Consider the following 24092-nt stretch of genomic DNA (forward strand, 5'->3'; position numbering starts at 1 on the left):
GAATTTAAGGTCTCACGGAGGACTGTGGTAGCGAACTGTAATAAACTACCCCGAAATTCCCAGGAAGCATCAATCAACAGCATATTTTTCTTTCATGTAACTTTAAAATGATTTCTTTCAGTCCTAAAATATAAATCTTATCAACGAATAGGACCGCCACCAGACACAAAAACGGACAACAGACAACAGAACCTTTGCGAAGCAGCAAGCAAACGACAATTACACCATGAACAATTAAGCAACACAATAACGACACAATATAGCGACAAAAAGTGGTTGCCCGGTACATATATTTCTATAACTGTAGCTTCGCATCGTCAACATCGACAAAATTCAACAACTTTACGCACCGTTACGCACCACATGGACACACTGGGTGTGTGCGAGCGGGTGCTAAGGATCTTCTTCTCCGGTTGCGGGAAGTGTGTGGTTGTTCTACATTTCTGAAGCTTCACTTTAGCTTCTTTAATCCATTTTCTTTATCAATAAATATTCAAACGTTTGGGTAGATAGTGCAACTGCAACACCATACTGATGAAAGCAAACACGCAATTTAAAGTAAATCTTCGTACGCGAAAGAAGCTTGAGAATCGTGACCATCCTTACTAAACATTCGTGCAACAGTGCAAAATCGATGGCCCTTTTTAATTCATGCTCTTAAGTGCTACTTGAATAGTGTGGAAAAACGATTAAATTTAGCCGATGCGCTTACTTTCTCTCGTTTTGTGTTTGTCCCTATCGGCACACAGGAATATTCGAAGATCGGAACGAATCGAACCGGGTGTGGCCCCGACGGACGAAACCGCGGCTCGGGGGGATAAGCTTCTTACACCGATGCGAATGAAAATAGAACTGAACTGGCGAGAATGCAAACAGGGGAACGACAATATGACACAGTGATCATTTTCTGCTCATCATGCGAGAACTGGACTGGTCTTCTGTCGGATCGCGCAGAGGATGTTGCCGCTGGACTGCTACTTCCTTTGTCCGTGTCTTCTCTACAGATGCACTTTCTGTAGCTTCCGCTTCCTGCAACAAATCCAACGACACCGTTCTGCCTGCCTTCCGCTGTTGTTCTGGAGTTCCCGATGGCGGACCGCCACTGCTGTTGCTGGATGAGCAGCTCCTTTCGAGTGTTTGTGTGTGAATTTTCGTCTTCAGCATGTCTAGTATCTGGTTCTGCTGAATGTGTCTCCCCTAAGAATCTGCGGGTCGCGCGTCCCGAATTTGATGGATGGATTTGAGTGTAATGTGCACAAGAGTGTGGTACGGTACACAAACGATACGCTTTTTGCCATGTGTCCCCCGGTGCCCTAGCGGCCCTCCTCCTATGCCCCGCACTCGCTTAACATATATTGTACGATTATAAAGCACGATTATAATGTTTCATAGACGCTCCGAAACACACCGTGGCACACACCACACCTCTAGCGGGACATACAAGCGCGATCGTGGCTCCACACCACAGGCTTAACTGTATCTGTTGGGAGACACGGAAAGGGGACAGAGGACAAACGGATAGACAGAAAAAGACACATTGTTTCATTAGAATTAATAAGATCGATTGTACGCGGTCACCGCGCGTTTCCTCCTTTCGTGGGCGCCACACATCTGTGTGGTGAGAAGATCACGTCCGGATCATTGGCGGGTTTAATTCGGTGAGAGACATGAGAGTTAGTTTGTATTTGTTATCAACGATCAATACGGGGTTGGTGTGGTGCGCACCATGAAAGGATTGTTGAAATGTGGAATGAGGCAACTGTGCGACTGTTCGTCCGACAAGATCGGCGATCGGCCGCGGAATTGGGAAGCTTCCTTTTCGGGCTTTGGTTTGACCGTTCTCTGCGTGTGCGGCGCGCGTTCGTCGCGTTGTGTTAGTTGTGTTATCGTTGCACAACCGAGAACTGGCGTCGGGATGATGGGGGTGGTGTGTGGTTGTTATTGGGAGAGTGGATATGAATGAAATGCACCACCTTTTCCCCGCTCCCTTCACTCTGTTTTTTGTCAGCCTTAGTATCCCGACCTTCTCTGTCCGTTGCGGATGGCGTTGGCCAGGCAGCAGGCCGAGATGAGTCCCAGCAGCTCGACGGCTGCAACTCCCAGCGAAACCCAGGCCACAACGTTTCCGGCACTGTCGAGGAATTCGCCCAGACGGCTAACGCAGCCGCTCGTGAACGGAACGCACAGAGGAGCGGTACCGCCGCTGCTGCAGCACGACTGCGGGAAGTTGAGGCCCCAGTCGGCAAAGCTCCGCATGCCGCAGCATTCCAGCTAGAATCAGCAATACGATCATCAGTAAACAGACATCAGTGAATGCGCGCGACCGACACTTACATTGGCCTGGATCGTATTGACCAGATCGGCGTTGATTGCGTTTTGTTCGCGGGCGTTGAAGACACGCTCGAAGCCCTTCTGGATGGCTTCGGTTACGTCACCGATGAAGACAAACACCAGCACGGCAATCACGATTTGGGCAATCACGAGCAGAATCAAGCAGAAGCTGTACTGTTGGGAGCGATGGAACGGCAACGGAAATTAAAACACTGTTTGGTGAGGAACACCATCGAGGACGGTACTTACGGTCGATGTCATACAGTACGACTCGCGGATAGCACCGCAGCAGCCGAAGAACGCGATGAAGAACACGATGGAACCGAACACGATCAGCAGGACGGACGGGGCAATGATGTTGTACTCATCGCTGATGTCACGGATGTCGTCCAATTTCACCAACGAAATGGCACCAATCACGATCAGTGCAATGCCGCAGAGCTGCAATCGGAAGAGATGAGAGTGTCAATTAGCAAACCCCACAGACCAGAGTGGGTTCCTCAGTTTAAGGTACACAGATCGGCTGTTGATTTTAATTGTTTTTGCAACCTCGATCCCGGTCGTTCACGCCACGACACGCGTCTCGCTAACGTTCGAAAACCACACCCAAACCAACCATAAAACCTCCGTCGTGTCGCTTCTTTTATGGTTTCATTTTTCTGTGACTGAACAGCACACGCCCCAAGTGTAGCCCCTTTCACCAAGATGGTGGGTTTTGTGGCCAACCCTACAACGTATACAAAGGGCGAACATTCGTAAGATCGTCGTAAAAAAGTGCTGCGTAAATTTTAAATATTCAAACACACGTTCCCGCGTGAAACATTGCGAAACGGCGAGACGAGAGACCACCCGCAACGAGATGCGTGTCATTGAAGACGTCGGAGGTTTAGTGCCAAAAACCGTTTCCCGGAATCGGGAGCGTCTTTCTTGGAAACTCGAACCCGCTCGAGAACATCCGGGAGTTGCGTACCCCAACAATCGGTGGTGATAGTTTGTGTCGTTTAAAATATAGATACATCCATCATCATCGCCATCAGGCATCTTATCACCAACGCCACACCACCGCGTAGTCAGCAAACTGTGGAAATCACTGATTCGAACCTTTCATCGATCGATCAACGGATATGGGCGGCATAGCGGAACGCGCCCGAGAGAGAGAGTGTTGCCCCGGGCGAATAATAAAATGTTTCGCCGATTAGATCACGGGTTCGTTCCGCGCGTCCGTCGTAGCTGCGGACGGAAGCGACAACAACCGGTTGTTGGTGTGCCCAACACCATCATTGGATTCCTGTGCGCGTTCCCAACTAGCCCCATGTTTCAACACTGTCGTCCGTCGGCAAGACACTTCCTCTAGGGGACATCGATGGACACATACACGCATCGGGTTAAGATATCCGGAGAAACGCAGCAGGGTTTCCCCTTGGGGCAACACTTAAAAGCGGGATATTGCAATGCTCAGTTCACCGCCGCTTATGGTCTCTTCTGCTCCCCCGGACCCGGCTACGGTCGTAGCGTGCTGGTGCCACCATTCTTGAATGGAAAGAGGAGCATGGCACCAGCATGGCGGGCGAAGTAAGTAAATAATTGCGCGGCGGTGAAGCCTAACTTTTACCGCCCCAAACAAATCCGTTGCGAGCCGTTGGCAAAAAAGGGACCACGACGCCACAGGACGGCAACAAAACATACCGCCTTCGGTCGCTCTCTCTCTCCTCGTCGGGGACGGAAGCCGTCTCGTAAAAAGGAACGGAAGAGACACACAACCCCCAGTGTTTGCCGAAAGACGACCACGAACCAAAATCATAACAACAGAAATGCAGTGAGTCTGCGCGCGGCTCATCTTTGGCAGAAGGACACAGGTCCGTTTCGGGAGCTTCCGTGTTTTCTTGCCTTCGGAAAAAGCTTGCCCACAGGACGCTCTCTGCTCGTCGCCCTCCTTTGGCACCACAGTTAAGACGCCATTCGCTGCCGATAGTTTGTTGTCGTAGGAATTTCGGCCAACAAAATACCGACTCACGGTAATAAATATAGCCTCTGCTGCTACGCGTAAGGTGTCCCGCGGGCTCCATTATCGTCTGTGGACAGTACCGCGCGCGCTGGTGACAAATGATTGTTCATCTATTTTGCATAGCACCATTCCCACCCACCCATCATCATACACCATCATTAACGTGCGCTCCCCGAGATGATGTCACCATCGGTGGCCGTGGCGAGCAACAATCGCCCATTAATACATGGCGCGAACGGGGAACTTTTGGTCGCCTACATACGCCACCGTTTTGTGCACCATATGGGAAGTGGTGGCCGCGCGAGCACGCGAACGGCCTTAGCGGAGTCGCCGCCATCATCGGCCCCGAGGCTGACCTTGGCCGTGGCGGGCGAGCGAGTGATGATTATGATTTTAACAACTTACAATTTGAAGCACGCCCGCCAAGGGATACTGGAATGTGGAACTGTGTGCAAGGATGCTCGCGCGCGCACGCACGACATGCACTGACTTTGGCCGCCCTTCTGTGGCCGTGGTGTGACGTCACGTGTTGAATCGTCATGCTCATTGTTTCCCTGTGCCAAATTGAGTCGAAGGTCCCCGACGAATCCATTTCCTTTAGCAAGCAGCAACCGCGAACGAAATATCAATCAACGGACGCCTGGGATGGGCGGCCGAAGAGCAGCTGCCCTAGCCCCAAAACCAACCACCACCACCTGCTGCTGCGCCGATAAGGGGACAGAGCGGTACGCAAATCGAAAAGAATTAGGTTGTCGTCGGAAGGGGAAATCGAGCCCAACCGGCAGCGTGTGACCTGTTTGCGATGACCACGGCGGCCACAACCCCCGAATCCAATAGGTTCAACAGATTTCACCTTTCTCGGGTGTCCCAAAAAATGTAGGTCACAGAGTGTTATCCGCGGCGCGGGAATGAAACTTAGCGCCATGTCATGATCACCATCGTCCTTCGGTTCGGTGGTGTCTATGTTGTGAGCGCCGTCTCTGCCGAAAGAACGTTACCGAGAAAAGGCGCTCGATCATCCCCTTTCGGGGTAAACAGAGCCATTAATAAAATGGTACAGCTTTGACTCATCGATAAAGCTGCTATTCTGATAGAGAGCTGCGGCGAAAGAATTCAACCTTCACGCGCACCTCTGCCGGTTTGTGCTTGGCAAATCGAAAAATTAGTCGGACTAGTTTACGGTGTCACGGAACGCAGCACCAGCGAACCAGTCTCCCCGAAGTCCAATTTACTCAGGTGGTATTCCCCGGCACGGTGACGAAAAACATGGCGCGAGTTTTTGTGTGGTTCTGACGACGACGACGATGGGGCCGCGTTGTTTGGAGGGTTTGCGAACCCCGTCGTGTAGGCGGTTTGGGGCCCAAACTGGCGGGTGGACCTCTTGTTTATTGATTTGTGTAGAGCGTATCAGCGATAAAACCCTGGAATTGAGCTTATTTTCGCCGTAGAGAATTTGCTTTCAATCCACGAGACGCTCAACTAAAACGAAATTAAAATGGAATCATCAGTAGGTTAAAACGGGTTTAAGAAGGTAAGGTGGATTGCACATGTTGCACACGGTTTGCGCAACCCCTCGATCGGTACGCAGGCAGCGACCGCATTACAGCACGTGTCCACCGTGTGCGCGCGCATTTTCTAGCGGCCTATGAGAACGTATTTGCCCACGTTCTAGAAAAGTACACGAGAGAGTTCCACCATTTGCGTGATTCTAGTGGTTACCCCGCTGTGTGGTGGGTAATTGCCCCTCGTGCGATAAGCTGCCCCACCAACCTGTACCCGCCGTCGCAGCGACCAGAGCGAGTGTGAGTGAAACTTCACACACCATTGCCTGTCTCTTGGAAAAGTGAAACACTAATAAACGCAAGACTAACCCCAAGCTAAGCCAAGCCGCCGGCGTAGTTTCTGTTGCCCGAGAAGTTGACCTTGGGCAGCAGTCGGCGTTGTTCTGTAGAGGCTTTGCATATTGCGGTCTCGCGCAGTTTTTGCACTATCGAGCCCGCGCACACACATAACGCATCCCCCTCTCAATCTGCTCTCCGAGCTTCGCTGACTTTCCATAACCTCTCCACTAACCCAAGCCAACCCAAGCCAACCCGGCGCTTACAGTGTTCGTGATCTGTGCGCGATCGACGGACCACGGTCGCCATTTGCAATTCACGTAGCACGCGCGCAGCGCAAGAGGATCGACTAGTAGGGGATGGTGGCGAGGGCGACGGCTCGCGGGTGACGCGATGGCAGGCAGCACAGGGCCGCCCGGACTGCTGTGAATCAACCACAAACAGCAAGCGCTCCGCCGTTCTGTGTCATGTGAGCCACATTTTTGCGTCCCACCGAAGCGCTTCCGGTTACTAGTTGCTTGATGAGATCAACCGACGGCGTTGATCGTCGTTTTCGATTTTTCAGAATTGTTAGTGCGCGCGTACCGCTGAATCACCACAAAAAAGGTTCGGTTTTCTAAACGGCTTCACGATCGTACACGAGAGCTACCAACCAACAGGGCGCCTCATTTGGTGTGGAATTGAAGCAACAAAATGGAAACCACGAGCTAAACAGCCTTGCGTGGGGATGGACAAGGATTTAGAGCCTTGCCCATGTTCAACAGCATGTTCGCGCACCATGCGTGCTCGCGGTAGCCGTCCCGATATGTCACCGCTCAAGGACACCGACGGATCGCCGTTGCAAAAAGCAGGTACGATCAAACTCTGCCAGTGATCGTTGCACGCGTTGTGTTCCGTGCGCGATTGCGCTTGAAATAGCGATACAGCTTAGAGGCAATAAAACATTCGAGCATCTCACTGACCCGCCGCGAAGGTGGCAGAGCGTGCACCCATGGCGCACATAATTCATCTTCGGGTTTTGATGGTTTCCCAAGAAATACGCAAAGCAGATAACCATCTTAAAGGTCATCGTTTCAATAACCACCAGACGTCGTCCGGGTGTCGAGTGTGTTTTCCCAATCAGTCGCGCCCGGGTTAGACTGAGTGTTCCACAATAATCTTATCAACCGCGGAACAACCGAGATTCGCGACCGAGGCTTGCAATACGTCTGGAACACGTCACGGCACCCGTAGGACCTTATGCATCAAAACGTAAGTATTATTATTCAACCGTCTGCTGTTTGAAAAACGTGAATCGATTCACGACCCTGACCAAATTACTTTTCCACGAATAGCATAACAAACGGAGTGCGTGGACCAATCCAGATAATTATTGACACTGGTTGGTGACACAGCGTCCGGTCGACAATGGACGATACGTTACTTAATTTCAATATTTCATAGAACGACGGGGTAAGAAAACTCGCCCAGTAGCACACGCCCATATCCCCCGAACCGACAAGCATGGTAGTAGCTAGGCCAGAGCGTATCTAATCGTAATGTTTCGTCGAGGTATTTCGCCGATAAGATAGCCCCGATCGCATTGACAGCAACACATCATGATGGAACGGCTGCCACACGAGACCAGTCGGTTGTAATCTTAAACGTTGCCCCACCGGGCTCGGGCTAAGACGCTCCTCCAAAAGACAGTTTTTCCATGACTGGAGCCTGGCTGAAACGCTACCGAGTTGAGTTATTACTGTTGCAAATCGATGTCTGCGAACTAAACCCGATCGAGTGCGCCCTGTTTGGCTGCTTCCTACATTCCACCGCCAATCGTTTGCATGAATGTTTCAAATAAACAAACTATCGCGCGCAAACGCTACGTAACCTTAAGCACCCATTTTTTGTTTTGTTCAGAAACTCCTCCATCGGCGAAGCACTGAAGCTGGGAATACGGGGCACGTTTGATGGGCAAAAGAACACGGAGCGTTTGTTTATTTGCTTCTTCGCGCTCCGTTGCTTAGTGTGTTTATAAATCGGGTCGTATGAGGCGCAGATGAAAACGGCACTTATGGACGGCACTTTTTCGAAAACCAATCCGTGAGATCGATCGTGGCGCGCGCATGATTTAGTAAACAAAGCCTTAAAAGCCATAATCATAATTGTTAAAAACTCCACAAACCAATTATGTTGCAACGCTGGGCATGAGCTGGGCTGCAGAGAACGTTATCGAGAAACACCCGCGATGGCTGATAATGAGGCCGAGGACGGAGCGCTTTTTGGATGATGGCGGCTGAAAGAGGTGGGTGATTCATGTTGCACTTGGCGTGCTGCAGAGACGCGTTATCTTTATCGAGCGATAGAAACGTACCCCAGCGCTTATAAACGCGAGCGGGACACACCAGAATTTAGCCGGTAAAATGAGGCGGAAACCCACATTGTTATCAACCTTTCAAACGCTGCCGATTGCAGGGAAGTGGGAATTGTTTCGCAACCCGGCTACAACCGCGTACAACCTGGAGGACACCACTAAGTGTGTGTGCGTGCTTCCGGTATGCAAAATTTATCTTTACGATAAGGCTGCTGCTGGGTCGTTTACCGTCCACCGCCAAATGCGAATAGCGTTCACAGTCGATAGTCGAACCATGTGTTCCGGTTAAAATCTATCGATTTTCTCTCGACCCGCCGCGCTAAATGCTTGGATAAAAACAACCTGTTGCGCCCGGTGGTGCCACTGCTTCGCTCGCTGCGAATAGCAATGGACATAAAAAGAAATATGAAAATGGAATTGCCGATGAGATCATTCCACTTCAGCGTGTGCCACAGCCGCTTTGAAACGCTTTCCTGTGCGTTTGATCAGTTTAATTGAAAAGGACGAAAGGTTGAATTGCGACTAACACACTGTGGTTTCTTTTTATTACGCGAAGAACGGTCTGTACCTAAAGATGTGAAACGATCGACGGAAGAGCGTTCAGATCGTGGCTCCAGACGTTTGCATTTAAGGTACGTATATTTACGTAAGTCCCCTCTTTTTAACACGTTGCTCCCACCTACTAACCACACACAAAATTCCATTGCTTCATGCGAGCCCACGCACGCACACGTTCGCCAGACCGCCTGCGGGCGTGGCACACACACCCTTAATTGCCCCCGGGGTCCGGGTGACGATCGACAGGAGGATCGATGGATGACACATTCGTCGCGGTGCGTATGTGTGCGTGTTCCAACGGGGCGGTATGAATAAACATGAAAACTTCACCAAGCAAACATTGGCCTACCGTTACTAAGGAGAAACCACAGAGAAGAGGCGCAGGGGCGCAAAAATGGGATGCCGGAAACACCGTTTCCAAACACATCGGTCTCGAAGTGGTTCATAAATACCCGCTTAACAAGGCCCAAGACGGACGACAAAGTCCGCGGGCTCCACCAAATTAATGGCTCGGTGAGGAAAGTCGCACCTTCGTGTGTGGCTCGTTATGGCAACAGGTAAGCACTCACACACTCGAACGCATGGTACGCCGGCCGCCGTTGTCATAGGGACCTACCGCCGACAGGAAGCCTTTTGTTTCGTTTTGCGAATCCTGTGTGGTGTGCAAAACTTCGCCGACTCACATGGTGTGTATGTGTTGGTATCGCTGGGTCGAACGAAGTTACGCTTCCGACCGGAAATCTGATTCCCACCGAGCACCGCGCCAGAGAAACCAGATTCACGTAAAGATTGTGGCGCACATGTGTGTGTGCGTGTGCTTAAGCTGTGGATTCGCGAGAATCGTCCCGAGAGAAAGAGGGGCCAATGTTGCCATTGGCAGGGCAGCATATTTTGATTTTATTTACGCAGCAGGATTTTACGGTCATCGGCGCCGTCTTCGTCGAGAACAACGATCTGCTCCCCGGCACAGCGGAGGAGCGCCACAAAAAACACAGTGCCGATGATTCATCTTCGAAACTGTTGGAAACTGTACCGTCCTTGGAAAGGTCGGAAGCGAATGGAGTGCGAACGAAGTGCGCCCGATTCTCGGCAGCGAGGACGTGCTGTAACCTGAGCGTTACGTGGTTCTAAATATACCCTTGGAAAAGCAACAAGAAATGGTTTAAACATTCAACCAGACGGTGGGGACTCATGGATACAACGACCCCGACGCCGCCGTCGCATGCAACGTCTCGAAATCCGACGGCCAGGCAGATTGTTTTGTTCCGTGCCCCTGTGCCTCTCACGCGGCACTTCTCAGTTTATAATTCCGAAGGGACCGCCCGTTGCCTGCTACAACAATACGATGCGATCATCGCAGACAAGGCTTACTACGCATCGGTACTTTCCCTTTTGTTGTCTGTTTTGTCTCTTGTTTCGACCGCAGCCGGGATTGTCGAAAATGTTATCTTCTATAGCCCGAAAATAATTGCACATACCGAGCACAGGAGATTGAAGATGAAGAGCAGATACTTTATCGTAGAATGACCACAGTTGAGAGCCATTTTGTAGCGATGATCGTTAACGTTTCCGGCGGATGGTGCTGTCGATGAGAGGGGAAGAAAAGGCACACACTCTAAAATTTCGTCACTGCTTGTAACGCGCGAACAATGGGAACACTTTGTTTCGCTGGCGAACCGCACTCGCATCGGCCGGTAGCTACCGCGGAAACCACAATTTTATTCGTTCACAAAATAACCGACCGAACAATTCGACCGGTCCAACTTCTTGAGTCTGAATCTGCCTTTCGTCTTACCTGTCTAAATTTCTGCCTCTGAACCGACTTTTCGAACTGACTCTGATTCTTTTAAAACTCGAGCGACTTGTTTGAAAAAACGCTTTCCCGCGAAACGGCTCCGGTTGGTTGGTTGGTTTGAGACGGGAGATTTCTTTTTACGTTTCTACCAGTTTTGCTAACAGAGACTGGGAACGCAGCGAGAGAGAGAAAAGTTTCTCCCTCTCTCTCGTTTCGTGTTCGGGATTTTCGTAGTTTGAATCGGGTTCGCTCTCAAAACCACTCTCTTGCTCGCTCCCGCTCTCCCGCCACGGAAAAACACGATTACGATGGACGCGGTTTGATGGTGTTCGTGAGATTTGCTCTCACTCCCAAAATGTTTGTTTCGGAAGATAAATTAATCGTTCAAAAAGTACTGGTCAAAACTGTGAGAACAATTTATTCGTTTATACATCCTTTTTGTCCAGTGCCTACTTGGCCGTATTTCGGTTTAATTCAAAATAATTCGCAGCCGTTGCATGTAATAAGTAGATGCACAAATGGGTTATTTGCTACCATTATTTAGTCGAGTGTAAAAGTACTTGATAATGCTAGTTTCCTTAACAAATGCAGATCTCCTAGTTTTGATTTTTCAAACGCTCCCACAAGGATAAATAGTTTCTTCCAGAATTCAGAGTAGTGGCGGGAATAGTTCATCCTCTCCTATGGCCCTAAGCGTGCTTCATTCCAATTCGGACACCAAAGGATGTTATCTCGTACCGCACAACAGCAGTTGCCTTATGATTCATAGGTTACTCACGTTGTAAACCTTTGCAGATAGCATTGTTTGAAAATCGTTTCGCAGCTATTCTCACTGGCGAAGCGTGTACATGGTGTTTGTGCGACATGGACGTGTAGCGTAGGTGCCAGAGACTCAAACGGTTCTGCAATACAACCTACCGGGGCTTAGCAAATTATTTGCCTAGCGCCAGTGCTGATTGTAGCGTTGTTTTTCGGATCTGCGGCGTGTCACCCTGCTAGCTTGTCTTACTCATTCGTTCTTTTTAACGTCTATTTTACAAATATTTATTTCATTCGCTCGTCGGTTCAGGGACTTCCAACTAAAGCCACACCGACTGTGGTAGAATGGGGAAGAACCGGAAACTTAAGTACAAGAGTTACCGCGGAATTATCAACTAAAGCCTATGGACGAAAAAATGCCGGCTGATACTTGCGTACGTTTATAAAACTCTAACCGCTAAAAGATCGTACGGTTTAAGAAGGCTTGAGTAAAACTTAAATTATGGGCACATCGTCCCGCTACGATCGCATCGCTGGCAGGTTGGATGAGGGTTTGAACTCAGTGCGGCTTGATGACCGGTGGGTCCACTCGTGTCAGCACCGGCTTCGGTGCAATCGCCGGCTTTGGCTTTGTACTACTGCTGCTACTGCTCTGGGACGCCGGATTGGAGTGGTGGTGTGTAGGCAATTGCAGTGGCGCCTGCTCGTATGACGGCTTGACACGCGTCGAGTGGTTATCACCGTTGGGCAGCATCAAGATGGGCCGGCGCAGCAGCATCGTCAGCTGGATGACGCAAAATATGCCCAGACTCTGTAAATAAAAGCGAGAAACGCGTGTATCGTCAATAAGAAAATTCACACATTTGCATTCCAAGCGAACCCGATGAAATGTTTCACCCGGACGCAATGTTTCATCTTTCCGCCGCGTTGTACGGCATGCAAGCACGCATAAAAGTCGCATGCAAGCCAATCAGTTGAGTGGTATGTGGTGTGCTAAATCCCGAGAAGTGTGATATTTATTGTTTTTCCTTTTCAATTCTCAACGCATTTTCCATGTTATCGTTGCGATAAAAAGTGAACAAACGTAATGCTGTACCTAGTTGAAACTTTATGCCGAGTTGCGTAAACTTTTCTACTGGACCAAACAAAGTAATTCTGAAAATTTTCTATCCATTTTAAGAAGCTCAATTCATCTTAAATAATTGTTTGCCACAGAACAAAAGAGGTAAGAAGTCAACAGCTGAGGAAACAAATTTAAATTAAATGGCGCATTACTTTTAACCAAAGCATAACTTCATATGAAGTCCATCATCATTCGCTCGAAAAATACCATCGTACTGAAGTCATCGAATTACCGATCGTGATTCAATACACAATCGCAGAAGTTAATCTTCTCTTAACAGTGAATTTATCTTTTTGGTGAAGGCCACGGTATTGAAAAAACATCATCAAAGATAGTGGTCAAGGCAGCACAGCACAGACAAAATGTAGAGCCCCGCGAATAGCCGCGAACCAACACAACGGATTTGTTTATTATTGTTTTCGCTCACCCCCAACAAACCGATCAACGCAAAAATTGTTTGCTCCATGCCACGGCGGTGTTTATAAATTGGTCGCAAACATCGCGGGAAAGCATAGATACTGCAAACGACCGCCGAGTGTGAGGGCGCGCGCGAGATGTTCTGCAGTGTTTATGCTGCTGCCGCTTGCCGGGAAATAAACGATTGTGCATTTTTGTGCCGACCGCACACATGGAACAAAGAATGGAAAAGCAACTTCTTCTACCGTAGGAGCAGTAAAAAGCCGCCGAGAAGCGGCCTTTCTCTGCCCTGTTTGGTTTCGTCTCGGGAAACACTTCCGCCATTATAAACTTCCACAACAAAAGGGCTGAGCGCGCAGGTGGAACGTTCGGTGAGGTCTTGTTTTCAACGAAACGTACCGACGTTACGAGGAGAAATAGCAACAAATTGCATATTAATTAGTTGACCCGAAATGCATGGTGCAGCTGCGTTTGTACGGCTAATATGGCAAGCTGAGTACCGTGTAACACCAAATGACGTCAGCACCGTGGTGAGCGTACGTCTGCGAGAGTTGAAAAATTGAGAAATTTGTTACCCATTGGTTTGTGTGCGGTGGCTGGCAAGGTTCCATTAAACACCGACCAAGTCAAGGACCCTGAGCTATATCTTCACGACGAGGTGGTGATCCTCCTTTGCCCCACACCACGACCAACGGTATCAGAACAGAAATGAGACAGACGATAGAAAAAATGACCCCATCTTGCAAGTAGACAGAGGCACAACAATGGTCGTATTGTGAGCGGCCGCGAAAAACGCACGTGCGTGCATGTGGGGGATGGCGGTCACATCCTTACGACTCTGTTCCGTCGACCCGTCTTCATATCAGTCAGAGTCGTGTGGCCACTAAATCAGTGGGCATCTGCGTAGGAATGAAAACTATTTACACCACACATTTTCTTGCCACATTCTGGGATGACCGTCGCGGTAGTCGTGGTAGTGCAGCACCCTCACGCATCTGCGATGATGGACAACGGAACGTGACGTCGTCGTTGTCGCGCGGGAGGGGATGCCATTTTATTTTAGACCACGGCCACAACGTTCACACCAGATGCTGCAACCGCCGTTCGCAGCAGCAGCACACCGTTTGGTTGAGAATATAAATAATCTATTCATTATTTTGAAATCTGCCCTCCGAGTGAATGAAGGGCCAGAAATGCTGTCTGTGCGTTTGTATGCGCTCGCGAGAGTTCCGAATCTTATGCTCGGCTTGCTGCCTGGTTTTCCCGCTCTGGACGGGTTGAGTGACTAATTTTCTTAATTAGTTCCTCCATTTATCACGGGAAGATTTATCGATTCCTCCGGGGTCGGGTGGGGGTTGCGTGCTTCGTGCTCGATAAATGGATAAGATTTAAGAGGACAGCATTCTTACGCCCAGCAGTGCACCTACCTGTATTAGCGCCGAACAAACAGCCACGACGGCGACACGGACCATGTTCATCTCTATGCTGCGTACGAACACGTGCATACAGTCGGCGCTGTATACTTTCGCGTTAATCGGATCGTAGCAGGACCAGGGAACTCCCACTTTTTTATAGTCATGGATGCCATTGAAACCGCAGCAGTGAAACTAAAATGGACCCGAGAGACGGTGATAACGAACGCTTGTTTTGATAATTCTGCCATTTCTTTCCTCGCCTTCACTTACGTCTCGCTGCAAGCGGTTCCACAGGTGCGTCTGGTCTGTGGAGAGACTTTTGGACAGAAACTCCGTAAAACTGGCCTCGATGGCCAGCTCGGCCGGCACGATCAAGTTTGCCTTGGTAGCGACGGCCCAGCCACTAACTATGAATAAGATCACAATGAAGAGCACTAGAACTGCGCAGAACTGTAAAGGAGGAGGAGCAAAAGAGTTTAGCGCGTAAGATGGACGATGGTCAATTAACCCTGCACCAAAAAACGTTTGCTCACCGTTCCTAGATAACAACGATGCTTCCGGCTCGTCGATATCCACCCGAGATAGCAAAGCAATTGCGAGATCAGCCCTAGTACGATCAGCGCGGCAAACTGTTCCCAGAACTGATTCTTCACGATCGGTGAGTACTGCCGGTGGGTCCACAGTAGGAATGCTCCGATCACCAGTTGCGCGCTGCCACATACCTAGATGTTGGGGAGAACATAAAATTTGGAAATAAAATTACAATCTGCACAATGCGATCCGTGATTCCGCCAAACGCTTAAGGGATGTTCCACTGCAGCATGATCGCCGCGGAATCCTTTGCACAGTGTTGTTACTTTCCCAAGACAGACCATCAGTGAAACCCGACGCGCGATGAAGAGAATAGATAATTAGTGAGAGTTCATAAATTCGTCGTGCGATAGACTGCGCTAGCATAAACAACGCATCAACGGACACGTTTTCACCAGGCGTTGTGGGACTTAGTTGGAAAAGCAGTATAAACAATCCATCAGTGGGGGCTAGCATAGTGTGTATGGTGTGATCTTCGTCCCTTCGGGTGGCACGAAAATCTCCCGATCCATAAGGAGTGGCCGGTGGTGCTGCTGATGGTCCAAAGACTGTGCTGTGTTTCACAAGCCAAGCGGTGACGGATGCACGCGAGTGTATTTGCGAAACGGAAACCCTCGGCCTGTGATTGACGTTCTAATGCTGGTGCTGACTGGCCCTCCTCCGTTGGTCGCAAAGATCCGACCAACCCGGTGAGTGATCGCTGGTGGTAGGGTTGTGCAAAGTTGGTGAAAACTCATGTGCGTGAAGCTCTTCGATCGACAACGACACGGCATCAGCAGTAAAACCAGAAATGTTATCTTCTTTAATTGGTGTGCATTGCCGGTGATCCGTTCTTTCTATTGCCCTTCGCCTATTGCAGTCTTAAAATTAGTCTTCTAGATTTCATAAGCTAGCTATCTCATAAGTTTGTAATTAAAATCTTCTACATTTGAAAGAAACTCAAAATTTCATCAACTGGCCAATAAAAAAGTCATCCTGCCACCTGTACTTTCCAACTTTCCCACTTGCCACCGGCTGGCTTATCAAACACAAATATGGGTGATTAAGTGTCAGAATTACAACCATGGACCGGTGTAAGTTTCCATGAAGCGATACTTTCAAACAATCATACCCCAATTAGCTCAAAAGATGTATTAATGTACCACCACCGTTTAGCCCATCTCCACTCTGGGTTGTTTCGGTGGAAAACGGAAACGACGGGGTCATCCATTGGGTAACCAAATACACACCAACAACCCGAGCTCGGATATGCACAATTTTCAGTCACATCACGTTCAGCTCGCGCCCAACGGCGAAAAAGTTGACACTTTTTCGCTCCGCCAGCACACCACTCTCATGCAAACAACGTAGAAGCAGAAATTTGTAACATAATCCGGAGATGCTGTCTAACATTGTGAGAGGACGGAATAATAAAGCAAAACCGCAGACCGCCGTGCCGGATACCGCGCCAGCATGCACCGCCCCGGCCCGTCCGCCGTGCATGTCCGTGCCACAAGCGTCGTGTGGCATTTGTTTGCTTTTGGTGCTGAACGAAGCCAATCCGGCGCGAAAATTGAACGATCTCCCTTCCCGAAAGCCAGCCACAGTTGGAGTAACGTCAAACTTTACAACGTACTTTGCGCGGTGTAGCAACAACACACTTTTTAGCACACTCTTTCATGTGCTCGCCGCGGATGATGGCGCGGTCCTACTATTGTGAATCGCGCGACCTATCGCATGATACGGCACTGGGCGGGCGAGGCAGGCAGCGCAATGTTGTGCAAATTTAGTACTGAACTCTATAAACACTGCCACCATTTTAGCCCGCATTTCATCTACTAATGGGCGTCGTCGTGGCCGGTCTTTGGCGGAATGTGGGTGTTTTAAAATTCCACACATAATCCTAAACATTTGCCTCGATCGATACCCACCACCGTTGCTCCTCGATCGATGCGGGATATAATTTCGCCGGCAAAGGCCCGTTGGATACAAATTAAGATTTTATGCACATTAAGAGGTATGTGTTTTTGGAAAGAGTCATTCACCGCAGCTCTCGTTCCAAGCGCATAACTCTGAGCGCATATTTTTCCTTTACTGTAGGCAAGACTCTCCCGGAGCAACATAAGCAAAATGGCGGCTGACCGACCGTCCGCTCAAGTGGTAGATCATTTCATTGGCACAAACCGTGTTTTTATTCTCTTCACGTGCAAATCATTAACCAAAAAGATGAAAAACGAAGCTATTGAGGGAAGCCCCACCGGGGAGTGTGAAGAAAACCATCCCCGACGAGGCACCCACCGGGATCGGTCTCGGTTAGTTTGGCGGATCAGAACGCGATCGCGCAGCGAGGAGTTTTGTTTGAAAATTTATTAAAGCAACACACAAACGCACATCCCCAGCGCGGCTCGAGACATCTCTTCTAATCTTAGAAGAAGAAAACCGTCTCTCGTCGCGAGAGTGATCAAATTAAAATACAAAGAAAAAATGGAAACGGAATCCACTGAAATCCGTCCTAAACATCGTCCCAGCTGACCCAGTGGTGTACGGCGCGCAGATGTGTGCCACGGCGGATGAGAAGAAAACCCATTTTTCACGGACCGTGAGCTCATCAACCGCCGGCCGGGGAGCTAATTTTCAGCAAATGAAGTGTGGTGGGTAATAAATCATATTTTTTCGCTCCAACAGAATCCGGTACACAACATAAACCCGGTAGCGGGAGACGCGAACGAAGCGATGTGGAATTCGTTCGTCTCCACGAGATTTTGTAGTAATTAAATTGAGGCTTTATCCGTGATACACAAATCGGTGGAACACATTTACTACACACAGGCTACAAGCGATTATGTTGCATTATGGCAATGGCAATAAAAAATTCGAACCCTTTTTTGTGTCCACACAAAAGCGTTGTGTTATGCGCGTATTAATGCTGAACCCGTGAAATGTTTATGTGATAAACACAGGGTCGCGAAGGGTTTCTGGTCCGGAGACCAGAAATGGGTTTGGCAACAGTTCTTTGGCCACGATCACACTTGATCGCTTGTGTCGACTTCCGGGATGTGCCCTGAGAAACATAGGAGCACTACAAACACAATTTCTCAGAAAGTAATAAAAATCCCGTTATATCCACGTTGCATAAACACTGGTCGTCCTATTCAACCATAGCTGTGCAATAAAATCGACCGGAAAGCTCTATTGAGCCCCTAAGAGCGGGCCCGATCGGCTGTTGTTTGACACGAATTATGAGTTTTCAACTGAGGGGACGCTTAAGGCATGCCGAAACCCCTGATTCATACAGCAAAGATCAAGCGTTTTATCTCTTGATAGTAAAAGAAAATGATTTCCAAGTGAACCGATCAAAACTCCTCGGGCCGATGATCGCGTTCTTATGGATGATCGTTGTTGGGCCCCGCGGTGCCAGTCTAGTACCGGGCCGCTTCATCCATTAGCTATTAGTGTTCGCCTTCGACTGGTATCGACTCTCGAGGGCAGCTGATCTGTTTTCTGCCAACTTGTCTCCGGTGGTCCGTTACTTCCTTCTTCCCCGGGTTAGGCGGGCTTTAAAAACGTTTCAGCTTGAAACGGGTAAATGCCCTTCCATATATACGCTGCTCTCTCGAGACGCGTCACTGTTTTTCGGGCTAAACATAGACCCCCCGGCCGAACGTCAAGCGCTGAGAGGAGTACCGTTTCCACTCCGTATCTTACGCCGAACGCCGATTTTTCGGAGTACTCGGTGTAAAAAGTGACTGCACGGCGATCCAATCGGCAGGAGTTTTTGCGGCTCAATTCACTGAACCGGAGAATAAGTCTCGGCGGCTGGCAAGCCACGCTAGAACGAGCACCACTGGGCCCTGAGAAGACGTTGTTGGCGGCGGGCGCTGCTGCTGCCTGCCCGGTCTTCTGGCTTGAGGTGGAACCGACCGAGACTGTTTATTTATACTGGCACTAGTCGAAGATGTGTATTTGCTAGGAAAAGTCATCAACTATCGGAGACGGGCACGATCTTCTGCCGGTGGTGACGATTGCAAACGAGCAACCATCACACATCCGTAACAAACTGTTTCCAAGAGACAAACAAAAATTCACGATACAAACAAAAGCTACATGTTTTTTAGAATAGAAAAAAGGACACTATGTATTTCCTATCATCGCTATCCTTTCCTATCCTATCGCTTCTAATCCGGCCAGAAACTGCTGTGTGCAGCAGCAACAGAAACCCGTAAAAATCGTCCATTTTTCACCACGAAACACGCAAACCTCGGCAGAAGCGCGCGAGGCGAACATAAATCTCGCAAATACCGGAAGCAGCGGTACCATCGTTTGAACTTCAGATCCAAACGAAAGATGCTGACACTCGGCGACGACGACGGCGGGGAAGGACAAAATATCAATAATGGCCCATTCATAATCTGATCATCGCCGGCGGGGGGCCGTGGCCGCAAAGGAGGCTCACCGTTTTCGGGATCGTTAAAAAAGCTGTTAGCATCAATTCTCGCGTTCGTGGTACAAAAGGAATCATCACGATAAAGATGATACCAAAAGTAGGGCGCGTCTTCGCGTTCCTTGTTCAAAAGCCCGTTGTGTTTATTTTTGTAATTTAGCTGACAAATTGTGTGCCAAATAAATTATGGAAACTCTAAGCGATGTTAAGACCTTCAATAAACTTCACCCTACAGACAACTGCATACTCTTCACCACAAGGGCTAATCTTCCGAGACTGACAATACAGTTTCGATAAAAAAGTTTTATTCGCTTGCACTTTCAATGCATCTTCATCCTGTTCTTAGTGTAGCGGCCGGCACTCTGTGGGAGTTCCATTTCGTAATTGAGAAAAGTATCATTTGAATCAGAGGAAACTTTCGGCCCGGGAGTAACCGATAATTCGCTCGTAGCTACCGATGCAGTCAAGTGGCTGCAATGCTACCACCCAACTTCCCCCAGGTTCCTCATTGTTATCCTTTTCATTTACTACGCATCAACGCCAAAGCCACGCCACTGAGGCACGTTCCGGGCCAGCTGAAGTAGGGGAGACAACTCCAGAAGAGAGCAGCATAAAACGGACCACCGTGGAACTGGGGCTGGAAAGCAGACGGCCCACACCCCGAATCGAAGGGAAGTGCGAGATTTATTAAATGCTGCGCAAATGGCTGCACTCGCGTGTGGTCCACGTTATTGCGTATTTTACAGCCGGAAACCTAGGGCACGCGGCGTCGCAGGTTTTGATTTGGCGCCCCTCAACGATGTTTTCTCCTCTGTGTACGCTGGTTGATGAAAAAGGGGGAAACTCAAAATCGGTAATTCGGTTCGGTCCACTCGCGGGAAGTGCGTGGCAAAAGTTAATCGCAATAAATTTAGATTGCAGCATCCTCCGGGCGCGAACTGTAAGAAGAACTGAAGAACCTACGGATCCATTATGCAAAATGAAACCATCTGTACTGCACGCGCTAAAAACCGTGGCCGATTTCACTTACTGTGGTGGTACATGTGGCCAGGCTAGAGAACAGCAAAAGAACGGCGATGGCAGTCAATTCGTTGCATATGTTAAACAACTGAGCCAGTGATCAGTATAATGGGTGGCGTCGTGCCTTCGTTTGTCGTTTGCAAAATCGTCAACTTTTGACCCGAGGGCACAAAGAAGCTTTACATATGCTCGCAGCAGAAGCGGTCAAGGAGCGTCGTGTTGTGGTGCAAAAGAAAAGTAAAATCCTCCGATGCGAGAAATCCTGCGGAGCGAGAGCACATGCCGTGCCGGGCAAAGGACAACCGCGTTTTGTCCTTCCCTCGGGTGCTTTGGGCTGTAAACTGACCAACCAACTGACTGGAACTATCTCCATTCGGTTAAGAAATGTGCGGAAGACGGGCGCGCGCTGTGCTGTGGAATATAGAAAAGATCATAATTTGGACCGCGGCCAAAAGGCAAAAGAAGTCCGCAAGACAGCACACTAGGGCCATGTTTTACGAGAATAATGTTTTGAGTAATCCCCGCCAACCAGTAGCAGTGCCCCCCGCTTGGCCATCGTAGCGGCTACCCCAACGAAGGGCGCGAAGATTCGCAGAGGACGATGATGTTGTGGAATTATTTTTTATCTCTAATACATGCTAAGAATTATGACGGTGTCGCCGGTCCGAGTCCGGGTCCCGGGCATGCTTAACTGAATTAAATGAGGCCACATTGAAGCTTATTACTCCTGTGGAGCCATAGCCAACCAACCACGGACGAGAGAGGCCATTAGATGGAGGATATCAGCTCGCACTTGGCAAATGACCTATCTTATCCTTCCCGAAAACAAACCAAGGATTAACTCTTGGGCACGTTAATCCTTGGACGTGTGTCCTCGCGTTCGGTCAGCGTCCGCATAATCAACACTATCGGGGCGAACATTCGCTTTGTGTAAGCTCAATTGTTGTTGGCAAAACGGCCAAACGCTCGTAGAATGTTAACTGAAGCTTCAAAAACTACAGTTTCCTGTTGTCATTCTCCAAACGCATGGCATGGCAAGAAGGTGAATCAGATAATTAGAAGGGGAAAACGCAATTCCGCAGAGAATTGGTCTGGCCAACAAGTCAGATAATGATGTGTTTTCTTCCGCCGTTGTTCCGCCGTTTTTGCGCCACCACCACACGGGACAGACAGTCGCACGATAAGAGAACCGTCTTCGGTGGCGTCAAATGTACATTTTGTGGAATATTTTTGGTGGTTCTGTCTGTGGCGCACCGGTGTACAATTATGGGACCGCTGAACGTAGATAAAACGGGCGTCTGTGTACTTTTCCTCTAAAATGAGGCCCGTCGTAGCCATTCTTAGCCCGCTCATGTGTTGCCCGTCCTCTTGGGTAGGGTCCTTTGTTTGCCGCAAACCTACCCCAAAAGTTTGCTCGGTGGGCACACAAATGCTTCTTTCAGGCGACAAACGTTGAAGTTGTGTCGGGTAATGTCGGCGAAGGTAACCTGGGCTACAGAACCTTCTCCAAGCACAGCCGTGTTCGCGACTATCCACAGTCCATATTTTAAACATTTTCGAAGCTATTCGAACAGCATAAAATTTTAACTATTTCCCTAAATGGCGCATTCGGTGGGCCTCTACGTCCTCCACATTACTCATGCGCTCCACTGTTTTATTTGCTGTTGGGCCTGAAAAGTTTACCAAACGAATCGGAACCTCATTAACGGAAACGTAACTATTTCGGCGCTCCCCAACGGGGAACGGTGACGACCGCGAATGTGTTGATTCACGCAGAGTACGAACCGTGATAAGTTTTGTTTACATTGTGTGTGGGGCGTTTTCAAAGGTAATTCAAATTTGGTTCTCATCTCTCTTTTGGATGCTTTGGCTCGAAGCATTGGCCCCAAACGGCACCGGTTTGGGTTTCAATAAAACGCTGAAGATTCATAATAATGTGTGGGCAAGCAGACCCAGTCAAGTTAGTACGTTCGTTTCAAACTGCTCCATGGACAATGGTAGTTCAGCAAACAAGAATATCCGTTGGCTAAATAAAGCAACTTAATCCTGGGCAGTGGGCATTCCAGATCCCAAGAGGATGATGGAAATGTGTTAAAATTAGACCCCAGCTCAGTCATGTGGTTCAACATACCTCGCCCAACAGAATGGCGGGAATCGATTTGAATGGCGGGAAAGATATCCCGGTTTCCAGCGAAAAACACGCAACGTGTATGACAAGTGTTTTTCTATTTTCAGCATGTTTTCCCGCCGCGGCCACAGTTTAGTTACACGCCATTTAACAACAACGTTCATGAAAAAACGGTCATTTACATAGCGGGTCAACGGAAAAGTCGAAAAATCCGGTTTTAAAACAATCAACCTAACGGGAGGCGCTGATCGTGCAGTTCCCGCTAAGTGCGCTCACTGAAGCATAACCACAGTGACGGGCCACACAACGCCATTGTTGAAACATTGTTCAACGCTGGGCCCCGTTCTGGGTTGGTTCCAGGAGATCATGCTTATGTTTCGTTTATTTGTTTTACAGTTGACAGCAGTATTCGTGCGGTCTCGGGAATTTGGAACAACAATGAGAGGAATGCATAAGTACTTCTAGAAATTACCGGACCTTTGGACACAAACACACAGCTGCGATCGCCTTTACCAACACGCGAGGGTTAACGGTAGGGCCTGGGAAGGGTTTTCTTGCGTTCCCCTTCTCACGCTTCGATCTCACCTGGCGGTGCGGCGTTCGCTTTTTTTACCTGGCCGATGGAAAGGTCTTAACTCGTCAATTAACTAGCACCACTACACAGAAAACACGTGCGCACCTTTGCACACGTGTGTGGGTACCATGGCGCGTGCAGACGAAGGCGCTGACGACGCAAATTGCTGCATTTTTGCTGTTGATCGCTTGCAACCGAGATTTCGAACCCAGGTGGACCGGCCGCCGGTGACACTGCCAAATCCGAGGAACCACTTTTTCTTGCTCCACCAGCTCCCTTCCACTGGACAAGGTGCAACTATAAGAAGGCATCGAGGTCGAAGGTACGCCCTTCTTGGTACAACCCGTTTGCCCCGACGATGATTTGCGCGATCACTTGCGTGAGAATTCCACCTATTACGAATCACACGGCGCGGCGAGGCACTTCAGATTTTCAAACCTTTTTAGCTCACTAACAACCCAAACACCTGAACTCACCGATATTAGGATCATATACGCGTAAACCAAGTACTTGAAGCACTTGATGCGAGCAGATAGACGCATGTTGCTTAGATGGCTTTTTCACTCTTCAAACATTTAACCCGCTCGAACTCAACAGCAGCAGCAGCAATTCACCATTTTTGAAAACCACTGCGACACGTTTGCGAATACTTGTTATCAGGATTCAAATTCCCGAGAAACTCCGTTATTCCGAAACTGGGAACGCGTCAAACCGCGGCAACATTCGCACCCAACAAAAAGTCCCGAATAAAAAAACCACTTTTCT

At 49.1% G+C, this 24092-nt stretch overlaps 2 protein-coding genes across 3 annotated transcripts; both read right to left on the bottom strand.

Moving 5' to 3' along the window:
- Positions 1-260: 260 nt before the first annotated feature.
- On the bottom strand, positions 261-10994 carry LOC131205914 (CD63 antigen-like). 2 transcript variants are annotated; one of them, XM_058198222.1, is made up of 6 exons: positions 10881-10994; positions 10564-10667; positions 2581-2772; positions 2335-2505; positions 2024-2271; positions 261-1480 (listed from the first exon to the last, which is right to left on the bottom strand). In XM_058198222.1, exons 2-6 carry the CDS (start codon positions 10627-10629, stop codon positions 1471-1473), a joined length of 687 nt encoding a protein of 228 aa, XP_058054205.1. In that variant the 5' UTR covers positions 10630-10667; positions 10881-10994; the 3' UTR covers positions 261-1470. The 2 variants fall into 2 exon arrangements, with proteins under 2 accessions (XP_058054205.1, XP_058054204.1); XM_058198221.1 differs by lacking the exon at positions 261-1480 and having other exon boundaries at positions 1493-2271.
- A 325-nt stretch (positions 10995-11319) lies between these two features.
- Positions 11320-24045, bottom strand: LOC131215760 (tetraspanin-1). Its single transcript, XM_058210156.1, has 5 exons — positions 23804-24045; positions 15128-15316; positions 14865-15044; positions 14607-14786; positions 11320-12450 (listed from the first exon to the last, which is right to left on the bottom strand). The coding sequence occupies exons 1-5, from the start codon at positions 23867-23869 to the stop codon at positions 12199-12201; spliced, it is 867 nt and encodes a 288-aa protein (XP_058066139.1). The 5' UTR covers positions 23870-24045; the 3' UTR covers positions 11320-12198.
- Positions 24046-24092: the final 47 nt, after the last annotated feature.

The sequence above is a fragment of the Anopheles bellator genome, chromosome 1 (genome assembly GCF_943735745.2).
Source record: "Anopheles bellator chromosome 1, idAnoBellAS_SP24_06.2, whole genome shotgun sequence".
Lineage (NCBI taxonomy): Eukaryota > Metazoa > Arthropoda > Insecta > Diptera > Culicidae > Anopheles > Anopheles bellator.

What these genes read in the sequence shown, in the direction of transcription:
- LOC131205914 (XM_058198221.1), bottom strand. Translation starts at nt 10,629, where the DNA reads ATGGCTCTCAACTGTGGTCATTCTACGATAAAGTATCTGCTCTTCATC. An exon ending in TCTTCAATCTCCTGTGCTCG is followed by an intron (nt 2,773 to 10,563) that starts GTATGTGCAATT and finishes TTCCGATTGCAG; the next exon opens with CTCTGCGGCATTGCACTGAT. An exon ending in TCAATACGATCCAGGCCAAT is followed by an intron (nt 2,272 to 2,334) that starts GTAAGTGTCGGT and finishes TGCTGATTCTAG; the next exon opens with CTGGAATGCTGCGGCATGCG.
- LOC131215760 (XM_058210156.1), bottom strand. Translation starts at nt 23,869, where the DNA reads ATGCGTCTATCTGCTCGCATCAAGTGCTTCAAGTACTTGGTTTACGCG. An exon ending in CGTATATGATCCTAATATCG is followed by an intron (nt 15,317 to 23,803) that starts GTGAGTTCAGGT and finishes CCCAACATCTAG; the next exon opens with GTATGTGGCAGCGCGCAACT. An exon ending in GGAACCGCTTGCAGCGAGAC is followed by an intron (nt 14,787 to 14,864) that starts GTAAGTGAAGGC and finishes GGTCCATTTTAG; the next exon opens with TTTCACTGCTGCGGTTTCAA.